This window comes from Lygodium microphyllum, chromosome 15, assembly GCF_053477565.2.
Source record: "Lygodium microphyllum isolate KBCC chromosome 15, Lygodium_microphyllum_v1.1.10, whole genome shotgun sequence".
NCBI classification, from domain to species: domain Eukaryota; kingdom Viridiplantae; phylum Streptophyta; class Polypodiopsida; order Schizaeales; family Lygodiaceae; genus Lygodium; species Lygodium microphyllum.
The window spans coordinates 110293953-110309707 of record NC_141149.1 but is presented as its reverse complement, the minus strand read 5'-3'; the positions used below and the strand labels follow the sequence as shown (position 1 = coordinate 110309707).

Sequence of the window (15755 nt, the reverse complement as noted above, 5' to 3'; positions counted from 1 at the left end):
GAAGTGCTCAACAAAGTAAAGATGCCAAGGTGGCATGGTAAGCAAGGTATAAATTGTTGTCCTTGAGGACAAGTTGATAAGGTGAGGATTGCAAATTATCACATCCCTCGCAATTCATTTACTTGAAACACTTGGAAGTATAATAAAGTTTGTGAGTATAATCTAAAGCAAGGAGTCAAGAAATTAAATGAAAAGAGTATATAGCATGAGTTCAAGAACACCAATCCACTTTATCCATTTAGTGTCTATAATACATTTGCAAGAGCCTTTCATATTGCTTCTTTTTTGCACTAGGGGTACATTCTAATCACAAACTATTGTAGCATATTACCAAGCTACCACAACATTAAGGAGTTGGACTCAAGGCTCTTATCAAAACAACCATATTCAGAAGGTTGTTGTGAAATAAGAATTTCAAATATACATTGATCCATTTGAATATCATTGAAGCAAGTGCCTACAAAATTAGTTACTAGAATTGCAAGTCAAGTGTCAACTATGTAAATGACATCCTTAAATTCTTGTTCATCATGATGGTAGGTATGATATATCGCATCTTTATTATCTAGGGATTCTTGATTTTGAGGTTTATAGTTGAAAATTAAAGTTATGCAACTTGTTTTGCTTTGATTCAAACATTTGTAGGCTTTCCTTTTGTATGATGGTTACTTGTATGGTTGGAAGAGCCAAAATAATGATAAAGAGCGAAGAAAAGGATGAGAAAAAATTCATAGTTGGAAAGCACTATTGTTATGCTTGGAGTGGAGGAATAACATTCGATTGGCTCTCAAAAAGTGATCTTGTTGTTGAAGTCAAATTGGCCTACCATGCAAAATTTTTAAACACCCAAATTTTACGCGTGTTTCACTTTTGGTGGTCTTAAGCATGGTTGAGCAAATGTGTGAATCTTAGCAATGTAAACATTGTTTGTGAATAAACATATTTGAACAATATATAAACTTGGAGATTGAATGCATACAATTATTTATATCTATCTCAATTATGAGTTGGAAGGATGGGTCTAAGGGTTGAGTTTTAAAAGAGATGCTCAATGTGCTTGAAACCCTAGATTGCCAAGTGGAAGCTTGGTGAACTATGTTGCAAGTGTTAGTAAGTAATAAACATTAGATTAGGTAATGAATGATGGGAAAGAGAGGTTGATATGAGGAGAGTGGGCCTTGACCAATTTGAAGGTGTCAAATGTGAATGAGTTATTGGTGAGGTAAGGATGACGCATGGATGACATGGAAACATTTACCTCTATACTTATTACTAAGAGGATGAAATATGGAGATATTGAGAGAGGAGATGGTGATGAAGCTAGAGAGAGAGAGAGAGAGAGAGAGAGAGAGAGAGAGAGAGAGAGAGAAGGTTAATACACACATATAATCTATTCTAAGTATGTGTGTGGTGCATAAGAGTTATATATATGTCTCTATGCGCATACGTACATACATTGCACACCACATAGACACATTATATGTACTATATCACTTGTATGCATTATATGTGTCATATGTTAGGTTGATGGTGTCATATGTATGTATGCATGCATGCGTGAATTAACATTATTATCTATAGTAAGAGCATAATTTATACATACGTATAAACATAATGTATATGTAAGAGTGTGTGTGTGTGTGTGTGTATAAGGGGTCTGGCGTCATGTTGGCGTGTAGGGGGTCAAAGGTCAGCGCCACGTGGATGGTGGGTCCGAGATGTTTATCCCCTTGCCTACACTCAACCTCGGATGCCTTTTAGAAGAGCTTGGAAAGAAAGGAAGGAAGGAAACATGCATGATGATGATGATGAAGAACATGGACGGCCCCCACCCCCTCAATAACATGCGCGTGCACCCTGCCAAAGCCAAGCAATCTCTCTCTCTCTCTCTCTCTCTCTCTCTCTCTCTCGCATCTCTGTGTCATGTATGAATACGGTTCTCTGACTTTCTCAAAACAATATCAAGCTGTCCCTAACGTACACGCAAACATGATCAAAGCCTCTCTCTCTCTCTCTCTCTCTCTCTCTCTGTTTTTAGCCTTACAACCAAAGCTAGTCTACGCCGCATGAGCTATGGACTCGTGTGCAATGAGGTGCGCGGCGCGAGCCATACACAGAGAGAGAGAGAGAGAGGTGGTTGTAGGCTGTAGCTGTAAACTCCGGCGCATGCTTTAACGGTTGATTCGCATGATCGATTATCATTGCGCATTCTTTCCATAAAGCACACTACCTAGGCCATATAGTCCTGAGGGCGCGACAAGCTCTGATATACAGGAACACCTTTGTGTGTGTGAGAGAGAGAGAGTGTGTGTGTGTGTGCGAGAGTGAGAGTGAGTGAGTGATCAGAGTGTGTATGTATGCTCCCTCCTCGCCCACATGCGCAGCTGGATCATCGGCTATATACTATTCCTTCAGCTGCAGCAACAGTATAGGTATTGTTGATATTCCATCATAGGTACGTCTTACACGCATCACATATAAGAGTCTGTGTGTTCCATGTCTATCGTTCTGTTACTGCACTTGCTGGGCTATTATATAGGGGATCCAACTGCCAATTAATGGATGCAACAACCTCTATCATGTTCGGATTCAGCTTCTTAATAGACGCATGGCGCACAAATAAGATCAGGCTGATTAAATCTCTCTGATTCCGCCTCATCTGATGTGCATAATTTCTCCATACATTCCGATCATGTACGCCATTCCGATCCTCATAACTCCCATAGAAATGCCTTATCTGTAGCCTTGATCTGTATCAATGAGGCTGAGGCGCTGATCAGTTCGGTCACATGTTTTAGTTAGACAGACTTGCGCTTATGCTTGTGTAGTAGTTAGTCTACATGATGTTTTATATAGCCTATCATCATCTGCACCTCTTCATCATTCCTAATTGACCATTGAAAATCTAGCTCGTCTGCAAGCAAAAACCTTGATGCTAGCTTAGACTTATAAAAACTGGATTGAATCAAGATTATATTGTGTCTTGCCATTCTAGTGTGTTGTAGTCTGTTTAGCCGAATATTTGCGAGGATCCTGCTTCTAAACTCTACAGTTATTAATTAGTAGCATAAGATAAGACATTATATCATCGCTCACTAACCAAAGGTGAAGTACTACCTTGGCTCTTGGTTTGTTTCATCAAAGATGCCTTCATAGGAGGATGTAACTGCATATCTTGTAGTATATACACTTGATTATCAAAGGAATAACGTTGTATTAAGAAGCACATAACTTGAGTTTCTGTGCTCAAGCATCTCTTAGACATCGTCATCGTACTGTTCATTTGATACCTCGCAGCCATTGATGCAGTCCCATTTCTCTTAACATCAATATATATTTCGCATCTATACTATTAGTTAAGGAGAGGTGGGGGGCGGGTGCCACGTGGCAGCCCCCCACCTCCCCCACAAAAAAAAAGAGAATGTGGGGGTGGGTGCTACGCATCCAGCACCCGCCCCCCGGGCAAAAATCGCACCCGCCCCGGTGCCAGGGCGAGTCTAGGCGCGGAGCGCCTAGTACTTTCTTAATAGCTCTTGTACTCTTCATGCTAATAGATTGATCGAGGCCGCAAGGTGTCAATACATCCATGACCACCTATATGTGTTTGTCTCGTGGGGGGGATTTTGAGAATCCTCTACTTAAATGGTTTTGATCTAGAAGAATTGGTAGCTCGCCTACTAAGATGACACCTGTGTATGGGAATTCTTTCCTTTCAAATTATAAAACCCCCTACACTTATTTATTTCTTGATAACCTCCAAAGTTACATGCCCTTTCATGGTGTTCCATCACTAAATAGGTCAAATTGTTGAATCATTTCTTCGATATAAAGATAAAATCAAAGATGATTTTCTCACATAGCTATTTTTCATATTCCAACTTTCTTATTTGAGGTTGAAGCAACTTTTCGAGTTATGTGATAGCGATAACTTCAATAAATACATCTTTTCAAATTTACATCCATACATTTTTGGTTAATTAGTATGTGTCAAGACCACCTCAAGGTGTCATAAGATGATGATAACTCGCCAAGCACTCATGAAATAGGGTTAGAAATTTAGGAGTTTTTAATTTCTTTTGTATTAAAAGCATAAAGAGCATCACATTCCATAATTATTATAAAGTACCTATCCACCAATAGTACTTTCAAACAAATATCATACTTCAAAGCATGACAAAATTCCATCAAGCTCAAGATACTTGTGAAATAGCAAAGTTTATACAAATTATAACCACTTAGACAAATATGTAATATGTGGATTAAAGGGCCTTTAATATTGCCCCTCACATAGGGTAGAACTATAGGACACCACTTGCTAGCACTAATATTAGGGAGATGAATACATGGTATAGAAAAGTGCGCCACACCCCCCCCCTCCCCCTTCCCTTGATGACATGCTTTCTTAAGAAAAGTGTGTCTAATAGATGGCAACCTAGTTTCTAGTTGTAGGTTGTCTAATAGCTTCCAAATTGCTAAGAGTCTTTTTTTCATAAATAACTTTTGTGGCTTTCTCCTCTTGCTAACATGTGTTCAGCCTAACATGTTAACTTATAGGCCTAATGTATTGTTATTCATTCAAAAGCCCACAAGTTTCACAATGACTACCAAAGACATTGACCATATTTATGTATGATCATTTATTAGATGTACATCATATATATTTCTCTTGTTTGGAAATTCTCAAATTCCTATAAGACACATGCCAATGTTAGCACCATGCACACATATTCGAACCATGTCTATTAAGGAAGCAAAGAAGCTTTGGAAGAATATTTTGGCCTTTAGTAGTCATTTTCTATAGTGCACATTTTCTAAGATATATGCTATGATGTAAGTTGTGGGCTAGTTATTGATATCATGCTTCTTTGATGGATGAGAGTATATCAAAAGAGAGCAAATTAACATGCACCCATATAATTGTGAAAAAGTAACAATGTTTCACATACAGAAGGTCTTCTAAAATGAATGATTTTTATACGTAAGCTTGAATGCACATTGCATAAGTACTTTCAAATGATGAGCAATGTGAATGCAGGGCAAGGGGGGATTGTCTTGATATGTAAATTTAGGATCCAAATGAACTTTGAGAGTTTAGAGTGCACGAGCAAGGTAAGCACAATCCTCGCATCATGCACTGGAACAAACATCATAATGAAATAATATATGGGCTTTGTGTACTACACATAAGCTTGGGGATGCATGTGTGCGCACATCCATGTGTGTGGGTGTGCATGTGCTCGAATGCATGTGAGAAGTTTCTATGGTTATTGACTTTAAAGCTCAATTGGTCACGAAATTTGCATTGTCCTAGTCTGATTTCTAGTTGTAATTGTTGCATCAATATTAATTGTGAAACCATGTTATATACCCTTACATCAGCATAATTGAAAATTGTTCTACGAACTTGAGAAGTGTTTATTCCCATATGTATAAATTGCTAGGTTTGAATTATACATATTCTAGGCAATGTATAAGGGACTTACATTTAATTTTGCAAGAGGTTATCAAGTTACGACTTTAGTGCTTTCCCTCATTACTTCTCACTAAAGGATATAAGGTGCTTGTGTTAGATATTGTTGGCTATTTGGATATATACAATGTATGTGTTCTTAGAATTGGAGACCAACCATGCATTTGTATGCATCATGTATGTGTGTATGGAGTGGGTGTAGTGGCATATTTTCATAATAACCCTTGAAATTATGAATCTCTAAAACTTTGGCCTTGAACTAAAGCTAAAATGGCTATTTACAATCAGAGTGATGATGGAGGATCTCATTCTTCTAGTACGTCCATTACTAATATCAAATTATCCTAGAGACATCTTAAGGCACATTACCAATTTCCTACCCCTATTTCCTTGAAAACACATCACCTCAATGTTTTCAATTAGTTTTTCCAAGCTTGTGCCAAGCTTATTTACTAGTGTTATGAAGCCATTTCTCCAACTATAAACTCATAATGTATATCATGATCAATCTAATTCTATTTAGCAAAAATGGACCATCATTGAATTCAAGCATGTAATAGAACATTTGTTCTCATTTATAATCAAAATCTTTAGCTCAAAAATGCAACTTTCATGTACTAGTAGCATGTGGTTGGCATGATTATAGCATGTATATTGCATCAGTCATACAATGTTAGCATGGTGAAGAATTGGTAGGAATCCCTCTCATTTGTCCTTTTCTCCCTCACAAGCACATGTGCACACACACATCTAGACACATAGCTACATGCACGCATGTCTCTGCATGCACATGCACATTTGCATGCACACACGCACACGCGTGGGTGCATGCGCACACACACGCACACGCACGCATGCCTGTGTACACGCGCGCGCGCGCACACACACACACACACACACACACACACACACACACACACACACACACACACACACACACACACACACACACACACATGCATGCATGTCGTGAATGCATGCTAGCAACAACATGGCCCTCAAAATCATGTAAATCCTCTCCAATCAAGTCTAGGTGTGATACTGAATCTAATTCATGATAGAAGCTTTACACTAAAATATTATTTTCCAATTATTTACTTCAACCATGCAATAAGCATGAATATCAACAAGTAACATTGATTTGGTGTTTGAAGAGAAATTGAGAGATGCACTAGCTGTGTCAATCTATATGGACGCATGTTTTGGATTAGATATGTGGTCTAAGGTGATGTAATGAGAATAGTATAGTGGAAGAATATTGAGGTGGATGGATGCATAATAGAACCCAACAACTAGATTGGTGATACTAGGCTTTGTAGGAGAAATTAGAAATGATGATATCTACAACCACCAGCTTATATAGGGCTGGCCAAAGAAGTTTGAAAGTGTTAGAAGGGGGGATGTTATTGTGTAGCATTAAATAATGATGCTTGGCCCCACATTGTAAGTACATAAGTGTGATTGTATAAGTGAATTGTGTCATGGATTTTCACATTTAGCTTTTGGAATGTAGATGATGATGAGGAGAAGGAGGATTATGATGGTCATAAGATACCTTCTTGGATTGCAGCTCATTTTAGCTTTATGAAAGCGAGCACCAAGCAATCAACTTGAGGATAGTATAATGTGTACATGATAGTAATTTCTTCATGATGAGTAAAGATATCATCAACCTCATGGCTTTGTTGTTAAGTCTCGCTTTGCAAAGCTCCAAAGGTCAATGTCGTTGCTAGGATTGTAAAGAGAGTGCTCACTTGTAGTGCCCATTGGAGAGGAGCTTATGATATCTCCCGAACTTACACCTTCATTTCCTTGCTTAGTAAGAAGGTCAAGTGGATCATGATCTTGATCAGCTACACCCGAATTAGATGTTGAAGAAAGAGTTGGAAACCTAATATCTTTAGAGGTGTCTTCTTGGCTAAGTTGTGAAGCTACAAGCCTATCCAACACCCGCCAATCAGTAACTTGTTGATCTAGCTCCTTGTTTAGCAAGCTACTCATGTTATCTTTGCAACTCCCATGTACAAGGCTTTTGTTGATGTTAGATATGCCCAACTGATCCAGTGTAAATCTTGTGTCAATCTCAACATTATTGTTGCCACATGACATAAGCATAGGATTGACATGACATTCATTTATACTTGGCAATCTTCGACTTGAATTGTCCAATCCAATAAGGCTTCTAACGCTTGATTGAATGGATGGAATATGGTGGTTGCTCATATTTTGATAACATGTTACTTTTGGGCTCTCTAATTGAGGCAACTGCAAGAAAGGATCATGAGAAAGGTGATAATCAGTGAGATGATCCAGCTCCTGCTTGCATGTGAATGATGAAGTTGGCATGGACGGCGGTGCATGCATCATCATCATCATCATATTATGATACATGGGATCTGAATGACCTTCCACTCCATTATTTGAGTATGGGAGACCTACAGCACCTCCATGATGCTTAGGTGAGTCTGCAAGTTCTGCAAGCAAAGACATGGGCTCGTCAAAGCAACAACCAATATCCCTGTCATGCAACAATGCTTTGATGTTGGGGCTCCTCTTCTTAAACACTCTACAAACTGCCCATCCTTCTTCCTGGTTACATCAACAAAAGCATGAATATTAATATCAATATAAGAAAGTCATATTTCAATTAAAATTGATCGCTTACTCCTTACTAAGGGCCATCTAACACACAAGAAAAAGTATATTGTCATATAGACATATCACTTGAAACCTTAAAACTTAATAGTTAAGTGAAACAAGATATTAGCTATGGACATGAAAAACATGAATTACTTACCCTTCACAATCACTTATCTTGAAATGATAATATAGTGTTCTATGGTGCAAGAGGTACAATATGGCCTTCAATGTAACAACTATGGATTGAGAAAGTTATTATTCCATAAGAATTGATACACTTTTTGCCTTTCTTGGTAAATTTGAATTTAGTAAATACACAATGCAAGAATTAAAATGTTGACTTTAGGATGTAAGTGCTAATTTAGATGTGGATATACACAAACACATTACTAGATGTTGGTGTGTACAAGGATGTGGCATGTGTGTGTGTGTGTGTGTGTGTGTGTGTGTGCGTGTGTGTGTACACACACACATGTGGACATTCACATCCACTATTTGTGTATATTATTGTAGAATTTGCGTTACACACACACACACACACACACACACACACACACACACAAAAACCGAATTTTTGTATATGTGCATGTTATTGCATGTGCATTTATGTACATTATATCACTTATTGTGTAGGGACACATGTTTGCATAGAGAACGGGTAATTATCCTAGTCCTACAATCACGTAAGTGTGAGCGCATGTAACATTGCCAACAATTGGATATATCATGCGTTCAAGTGTAAATATACATGCGCATGTGAACATTTAGGGCATCTATTCTATGCGTCATGCACATGTGAACATTAAGGACATCTATTCTATACATATCTATTCATGTAAATGCATGGACTACACACACACACATGCACAGAAACCCCCCAACCCCCCAACAGTCAACCAAAAGGTTATGAATTCACAGCAGTAACAATACCGTGAAATGAAAATGATGAACTGTGAAGGGTCCAATGGTCATTGTGCACAAGGTGGTGGCAATGGATTCAAAGTGTAGCTGGCATGAGGGTGTGGAGGTGCAGATACGATGTGTGTGATTTGGTGCAGTCTGTGCAAGGTTGGAAACATGCACAGAGAGAGAGAGAGAGAGAGAGAGAGAGAGATGTCTCAGCAGCCGCAGCCAGCCTCGTCCACTTCCTCTCAGCAGATACGATGTGTGTGATTTGGTGCAGTCTGTGTAAGGTTGGAAACAAGCACACAGAGAGAGAGAGAGAGAGAGAGAGAGAGAGAGAGAGAGAGAGAGAGATGGCTGCTTACACTGGTCTGGCTGCCGCATGCAGAGAGGCCGTCGGCGCCGCAGGAGGAGGAGGAGGAGCTCTCGAGGCGATACTCGTGCATGATCCAGTCGGTTTTCTGGCCGTTGGGGGCGCGGCCTCGATAGAAGACGAGAGTCTTGCGCATGCCCACCAGCTTGTGCTTGCTGTAGATGGCCTTGTCCCGCCCCGTCGCCTTCCAGAACCCCGCCGCCGTCGCCCGGTTCGTCCGCGTCCCCGTCGGATACTTCTTGTCCTTGTGGCTGAAGAAATACCACTCGTCTTGATCCGTCGACCCGATCCTGCACCTCTCTGCATCCATATTTTCATCGCCATATTCATCATGAGTATCATTCCATCCCTACGATCTCTCATGCATCATTCCATCCCCAATTCACCCCTTCACAGCTTCATTCTCAAGGTTACCATTTGACTACGAGCGATTCTAATCAGTACTCGTACCCTACAGATATGTATGCCATCCATCATGTCCTAATTCAGCCCTCCAAAGCTTCATTCTCAGTCTTATATGTAGACTATCATCAATTCTCATCAGTCATACCCTACAGATATGTATATTCTCTAGAAGGTTAATACAAATCTAGAAGGTTAATACAATGATTTTTGTCCCATGGTCTTTTCTTTGAAGGTCTATATTTGGGGAAGGGTGAAACCCCCCTTTGAGATGTGCTACAACTTGAATAGTTGCCAACTTGAATTGATTGCGAGCGATGTAAATTGTGGAAATGAAACATAATATGGAGTCGCTTGAGTTCTAGATGTCTCATGCTATGAAGAGGTCGGACTCAACCCTACTAATATAGTCACTCTTTTTGAGATAGAATCAAACAAATGGTGCTCTTATAGATATTGAATCTACTATAAACTCCTTGCGATCAAATCAAACTCAAAGTCAGAGCTAAGCAATGATAGTGATCTATGAAGCCCAAAGAACAAACTTCCCAAGTCACTAACATTAGAACAAGCTTAAGCAATCAAAGGTAAATAATGACGCTCACAACTTGCACAGATGGGCATAGAAGAGAGATCTGCCATAGATGTACCCCTCTAAAGCAACAAAATAAAGAAAATCTAAGAATCTCCCTAGGCAATACACAAAGTTCAAAATAGAAATTAACTCATATATCACAATCAAAATACAATGCCTCATCTAACTCCTATACTTTCAATCCAAAATTCTTACCACATAATGTTTTACATAATTTTCTAGCTCTTTCAACTATAGTGGGAGGAATCACACCAATGGAGTATCTAAGCTCTTAAACAAAAGTTTTAGATTGGGATTACATAAACTACAATATCTTTGTTACTATGCATGCACATAGATTTGAATGAGCAACAATGATAAAATAACATAAAGATACAATAATGACTTAGTCAACTAGTTAAGGAAAACATAAGTAACTTTAATCTTTTGCCTTTGGAAAAATATGCAAGCTCCTAGAGAGTTATTTAATTAATCAAATACACTTCCTTTCCACCTCATGCTAGATGATTAACCATCACCAAAGTGACAATAATTAGGCACAGGCTCTAAGAGTCATGGAATGAACCCTTCCCACTTGAGGTAGATCATCAATCTTATATAAATTTCCTAAAACATGAGTGTTGTGTATATCCAAAAATGTCCCAAAGTGGTTCATGCCATGTATTGAATGTTGTTGCTCTATGTCCATAAATGCCATGATAGTCCCTACAACAATTACAGTCTAGTAGAAGATCCCCCTTTGGTTTTATTAGGTAATTGAGAATTGATTGGACATATAAAATAGTGCTCTACAAGATAAAATGTATTTAAGTACCTACTTTATGATTGTTGAACGACTAAGTATGATTCCATGTCAAGGACAAGATCCTCACATAAGGTAAATTTTTTATGCACATGGATGCTAATATATATTCATACATTGATTTTTGTCTCTGTAACATATAAGAAAATAGATAGTTATTGACACAATTATCAGATTTCTTAATACTATTATGACATGAAAGTCTCAAACCACCTAGTTGTGTTGGCATGCTGTCTCTCACTAAACCTCAAGCTATCTTATCATACTTGGACTCTTTAACTTGTAAATTAGTAACTTGATATGTCTCAAAGTGAATCATATTCTTCATAAAGTATGTTTATATGCTTAATGACTATGGTCCCCCCAAAGACATGTAACCTTAACTTAGATTAGTTGATCTTTAGTTCATGCCTTTTTTAAACTGGGGAGGGCACCTATACGCCTATTTCTAGATGCTTACAAACTTCTAGTATTTTCATGTTGTTGTGCAAGAAGGTATGAAGGTTGATCATGTACTCCATGAGGCTTTCATACGTGTATGACTTGCACATCTTAGTCCCATCATGAAATGAAATCAATGGTGATGACATAGGGGTCTTTGATGGTAGGTCTTTTTACAACTTATAATGGTATCTTTAAGCACATTCATTTAGTGATTCCTTGAAAGAGGTCTTAAAAAGTGTCTTTGATGTTAGGTCTTTTACAACTTATAATGGTAACTTCAAGCACATTCATTTAGTGATTCCTTGAATGAGGTCTTACAAAGTGTCTTTTGATTTATATCAGCAAAATTCATGATTTGGCAAAAAAATTCATTTCTAAGTCTATGAAAGTTCGTTTGCGAGGTGAGAAAATATCAATATAGATATCTATTCTAAGACACACAGAGGGAAAGCACTCATCCAAATCGCTTAGTCATGCTCAGAGCTTATAATGACTTACAAGTGTGTCACTATAAATTGTTCATGAAATGTAACAAATATGTCATTATTTTACATCTTGTCATAAAATCTAACAATATGTGTTAGATTATGATAGAAAATTATACTTTTATATCATTATTAATTTATAGTGAAGCTATTGTATGGTTTAAAAACTTGATTTGATGGGTAGAAACATTTCAAATAAGCTTAACTTTGAGTTGTATTTTGCTAGCTAGAATGTTCCTAGCATGAGTACTAGTCTGTGTTACTTGGTTATCAAGTTTATACTACAAGCTATATAGTTACATTCTTTAATGAATATATCTTTGATTTAACATACTAAGGGTGAAAATGGAGTCAAGATCACTTCACCTTTTGTTATTGAGAATCAAATGCATTCTTTTGAAGTTTAGTTTCTATAATAACCTTATTGGTGGACTAAATAAGAGTTATTACAAATGTGCATTGAAGATTAGTGTTGACTAGTTGGCTATGATTATTTATGGTTGTGAACATTTATTAAAGATAGTTGGATCATGATGAAATTGTTTGATTTGGACTTAGGTATAAGGAAGCAAGATGGATTATTGTAGGAAATATAAGATCCCCTAGATATGTTAAATTTTAGGATTAGTGTTATAATCTAGTTACCAATATTAACAAGTTTTCCATAAAGCTAATAGAGTCCAATTACATGACGTGAGACGAGGTGATTATGTTGTGTATGATGATGAAGTCCTCGGCTCATGTTTTCAAAGTAGTTTTAAGGAAGTTACCTCCATCTATATATTTCATTGGTAACCGTTAGCAAGCATGTCGACTCTAGTTGGGTGGGATTCTATTATGTGCACATAATTAATTAATAGAATTCACACTGTATTAAATAAAAACATCACGAATTGGATGGTTGCACTTTGAACTAGTCTTAAACCATAAATGTTGTCTACCTATAATATGCTTAATTAGTCTATGTTTTGACCCTTGATATAGGTATTAAATTTTTTGCACTTTTCACCCGAACTAGAGCATAGATACATGCAATTTTATGTCAAATATTTCTTTTTATGAGTACATTTGTGTGTCTTTGTGGAAGTACGTATGACTACATGATCCTATGGTATGCACATATAGGTACATATGCCATGTACATCTATGTTGCATGTGATTTTATATGGGCTTGTGTGCATACATGTATGTGCTCTTACTTTGTGCATGTGTTAGGTGTTTGTGCCACTCCTTTGCATCAACAAAGTCTGAATCTTGTAGCACATGTTCAAAAGATTCATGAAGAACTCGAGTAGGACTATAGATTGCAAAGATTAAAGTGTTTTGTTAAAATATTTTAAAGGATGAACAATTTCTTAAATAATTAAAGACAATCAAGGCTACAAACAACAATAGCATACAAATTACTTTTAACATTATAAGCAATGCAACTCAATAAAGTGTTTTAATAATGTTGAGCAAACACCAAGTTCATTGCAACACACATATAAGGAGCAAAATGTACTATGGGCATGCCATACCTTGAGGCAATATATAAGACTACAAGAAATATTGTTTCTTAAAATTTGACATAAGTACATTAGAGACACACACACATACACACAAAATAAGTTATGCACTACATTGCATGTCTCAAACACATAGACACATTTGCACATGTACATACTCTGTGTGACCATTGCTCAATTTTCAAACAACATTGTCAATAAAGACTAGATGGATTTATTCATGAGAGAGAAGAATATATGGTAAATTGAGATTAAGTTATTTCATCAATTATTATCCTAGAGCTAATAAAACTAGCTATAGAGTAGTAACCTTGTAATCTATTATGACCATCTATGAGGTTAGGTCGTGTATTGTGTGTTGCTTGATTCAATGTTGCAAATTGAAGCCCTTGACACATAAATTTGGTTATTTTTTAGAATGGATCTTTGGTTGCTACCAATGAAAAATGTGGAATTTCGAGTAAGTGAAATGGTGTTTGGTGGAGGTACTACGAGATGTCTTGATGTGTTTAGTGAAGAATATTAGATGGTCTTGATGTTGCATGATGTAGAAGGAATAAAACATGGATAGGTCTTACTGATGAGCATTAATAAATCATTCTGCAGCATATGAGAGAGAGAGAGAGAGAGAGAGAGAGAGAGAGAGAGAGAGAAGAACAGTGTGTGTTCGTGTCTTGTGGGATGCATGGAATAACAGTATAGTATGACAGCTGAAGTATCAAGCAGTGTAACAGTTTATGAAGGCTTGCAAGGGATATTGGGACGTACCTTGGAGATCCCATGGTTCAATTTTGTAGAGGTCTATTTCACGGATGACATCCAGGTCGATTCTTTGAGATTCCACTTTCTTCTTGAGGTAGTAATCCACAAGCTCCTCGTCGGTTGGATGGAAGCGAAAGCCAGGAGGGACCTTGGGCTGCTGAGAGGAAGTGGACGAGGCTGGCTGCGGCTGCTGAGACATCTCTCTCTCTCTCTCTCTCGATCGATGGAACTGTTGTGATGGAGCAATGGCAGCACTGCGCCTGCAAGCAGCAGCTGCACGCAACAGCAAGACGGATCATAATCCACGACAGACAGAGAGCGAGAGAGAGAGAGAGAGAGAGAGAGAGAGAGAGAGAGAGAGAGTCAGCATGCAGTTATTAATTAATGATTAGGGTTTCTTTGATAGTGCCCTCCTTGGATTCCGTCTCTAACATTCCCGACCGGAGGTCAAATTAACGTTATCGTTGACGGATGTCATGCTTTAGAATGTACAGAGATCGTTGACGGACCTTTTCCTGAGCTGTCGAAACGTAACGATGTACTCGTGTTGACGATCAGCCGAGGACGACCCTCCCAACCATCAAAAGCTCAATTAAATGCAGGCAGAACGAGGGCCTCGTGAGCTTCTCCTACCCATTAAAAGCGCGCCTACTTCGTCTTCGTGCCTGCCGCCGAAGCTATAAAAAGACCACCTTGTATGGCATAGGTACGTAGATAGAAGGCCAGAAAGAGAGAGAGAGAGAGGGGAGCTCCTCTCAGGAAGAGACGCCACAGGAGATCTACTAGGCCTCTCTGGCTTTCTCTCTCCCCCCCAAGGTGGATCAAAGGAAAGGGAGAAGACGCTCTGAGGGTGCAGAAAAAGAAAGGGGCCAGAAGCTTGGATCGCGTACTCCACCAACCCCCGAGTTCTGATCAGCATGAATGAGATCAGCTGACAGTAAAGCAAACGGGAGGCAGATGATGAAAGTGCAGAATGAAAGGGTAGGTGTAATGGTACAGGGTATTGAGGAGGATCAGTGGGGGGGAAAGACCTGTGTGTGGGAGAGGCGTGTGCCGTTGTGGGTGGTTTTAAGGCAAGCCTGCGAGGAAATGCAGAAAAGGCTGTTGGAGGCTGGCTAATATCTCGCTAATATGGACCCTGTAATGATAGCTGATAAAAACATTGTTACAATGACACAAGGGGTGTGGGGGAGAGAGAGAGAAGTGGCGGATTGGGGGGGTGATTTTGTCAAGCTACTAATGTTGCGGGAGCCAAATATGCATGGCCTACGCCTATGTGTGCTCGAGGGTGGGCAGGTGGGTTTGGGAGCACAAGTGACATAACCATATAGACCTTATAAGGGTGGGTAGTAGTAGAGCCAACCCACATTA

At 38.6% G+C, this 15755-nt stretch overlaps 1 protein-coding gene across 1 annotated transcript; it reads right to left on the bottom strand.

Moving 5' to 3' along the window:
- Positions 1-6536: 6536 nt before the first annotated feature.
- On the bottom strand, positions 6537-15477 carry LOC148024909 (NAC domain-containing protein 7-like). Its single transcript, XM_087694578.1, has 4 exons — positions 14894-15477; positions 14391-14657; positions 9379-9686; positions 6537-8059 (listed from the first exon to the last, which is right to left on the bottom strand). Exons 2-4 carry the CDS (start codon positions 14581-14583, stop codon positions 7145-7147), a joined length of 1416 nt encoding a protein of 471 aa, XP_087550704.1. The 5' UTR covers positions 14584-14657; positions 14894-15477; the 3' UTR covers positions 6537-7144.
- Between the last annotated feature and the right edge of the window lie 278 nt (positions 15478-15755).

Bases quoted from the DNA above. Each gene is read 5' to 3' on its own strand.
- LOC148024909 (XM_087694578.1), bottom strand. From the start codon at position 14,583: ATGTCTCAGCAGCCGCAGCCAGCCTCGTCCACTTCCTCTCAGCAGCCC. The intron at 9,687-14,390 runs GTACGTCCCAAT...ATATGGATGCAG, and splicing joins TGAACCATGGGATCTCCAAG to AGAGGTGCAGGATCGGGTCG. The intron at 8,060-9,378 runs GTAAGCAGCCAT...TGATGTAACCAG, and splicing joins CATGCGGCAGCCAGACCAGT to GAAGAAGGATGGGCAGTTTG.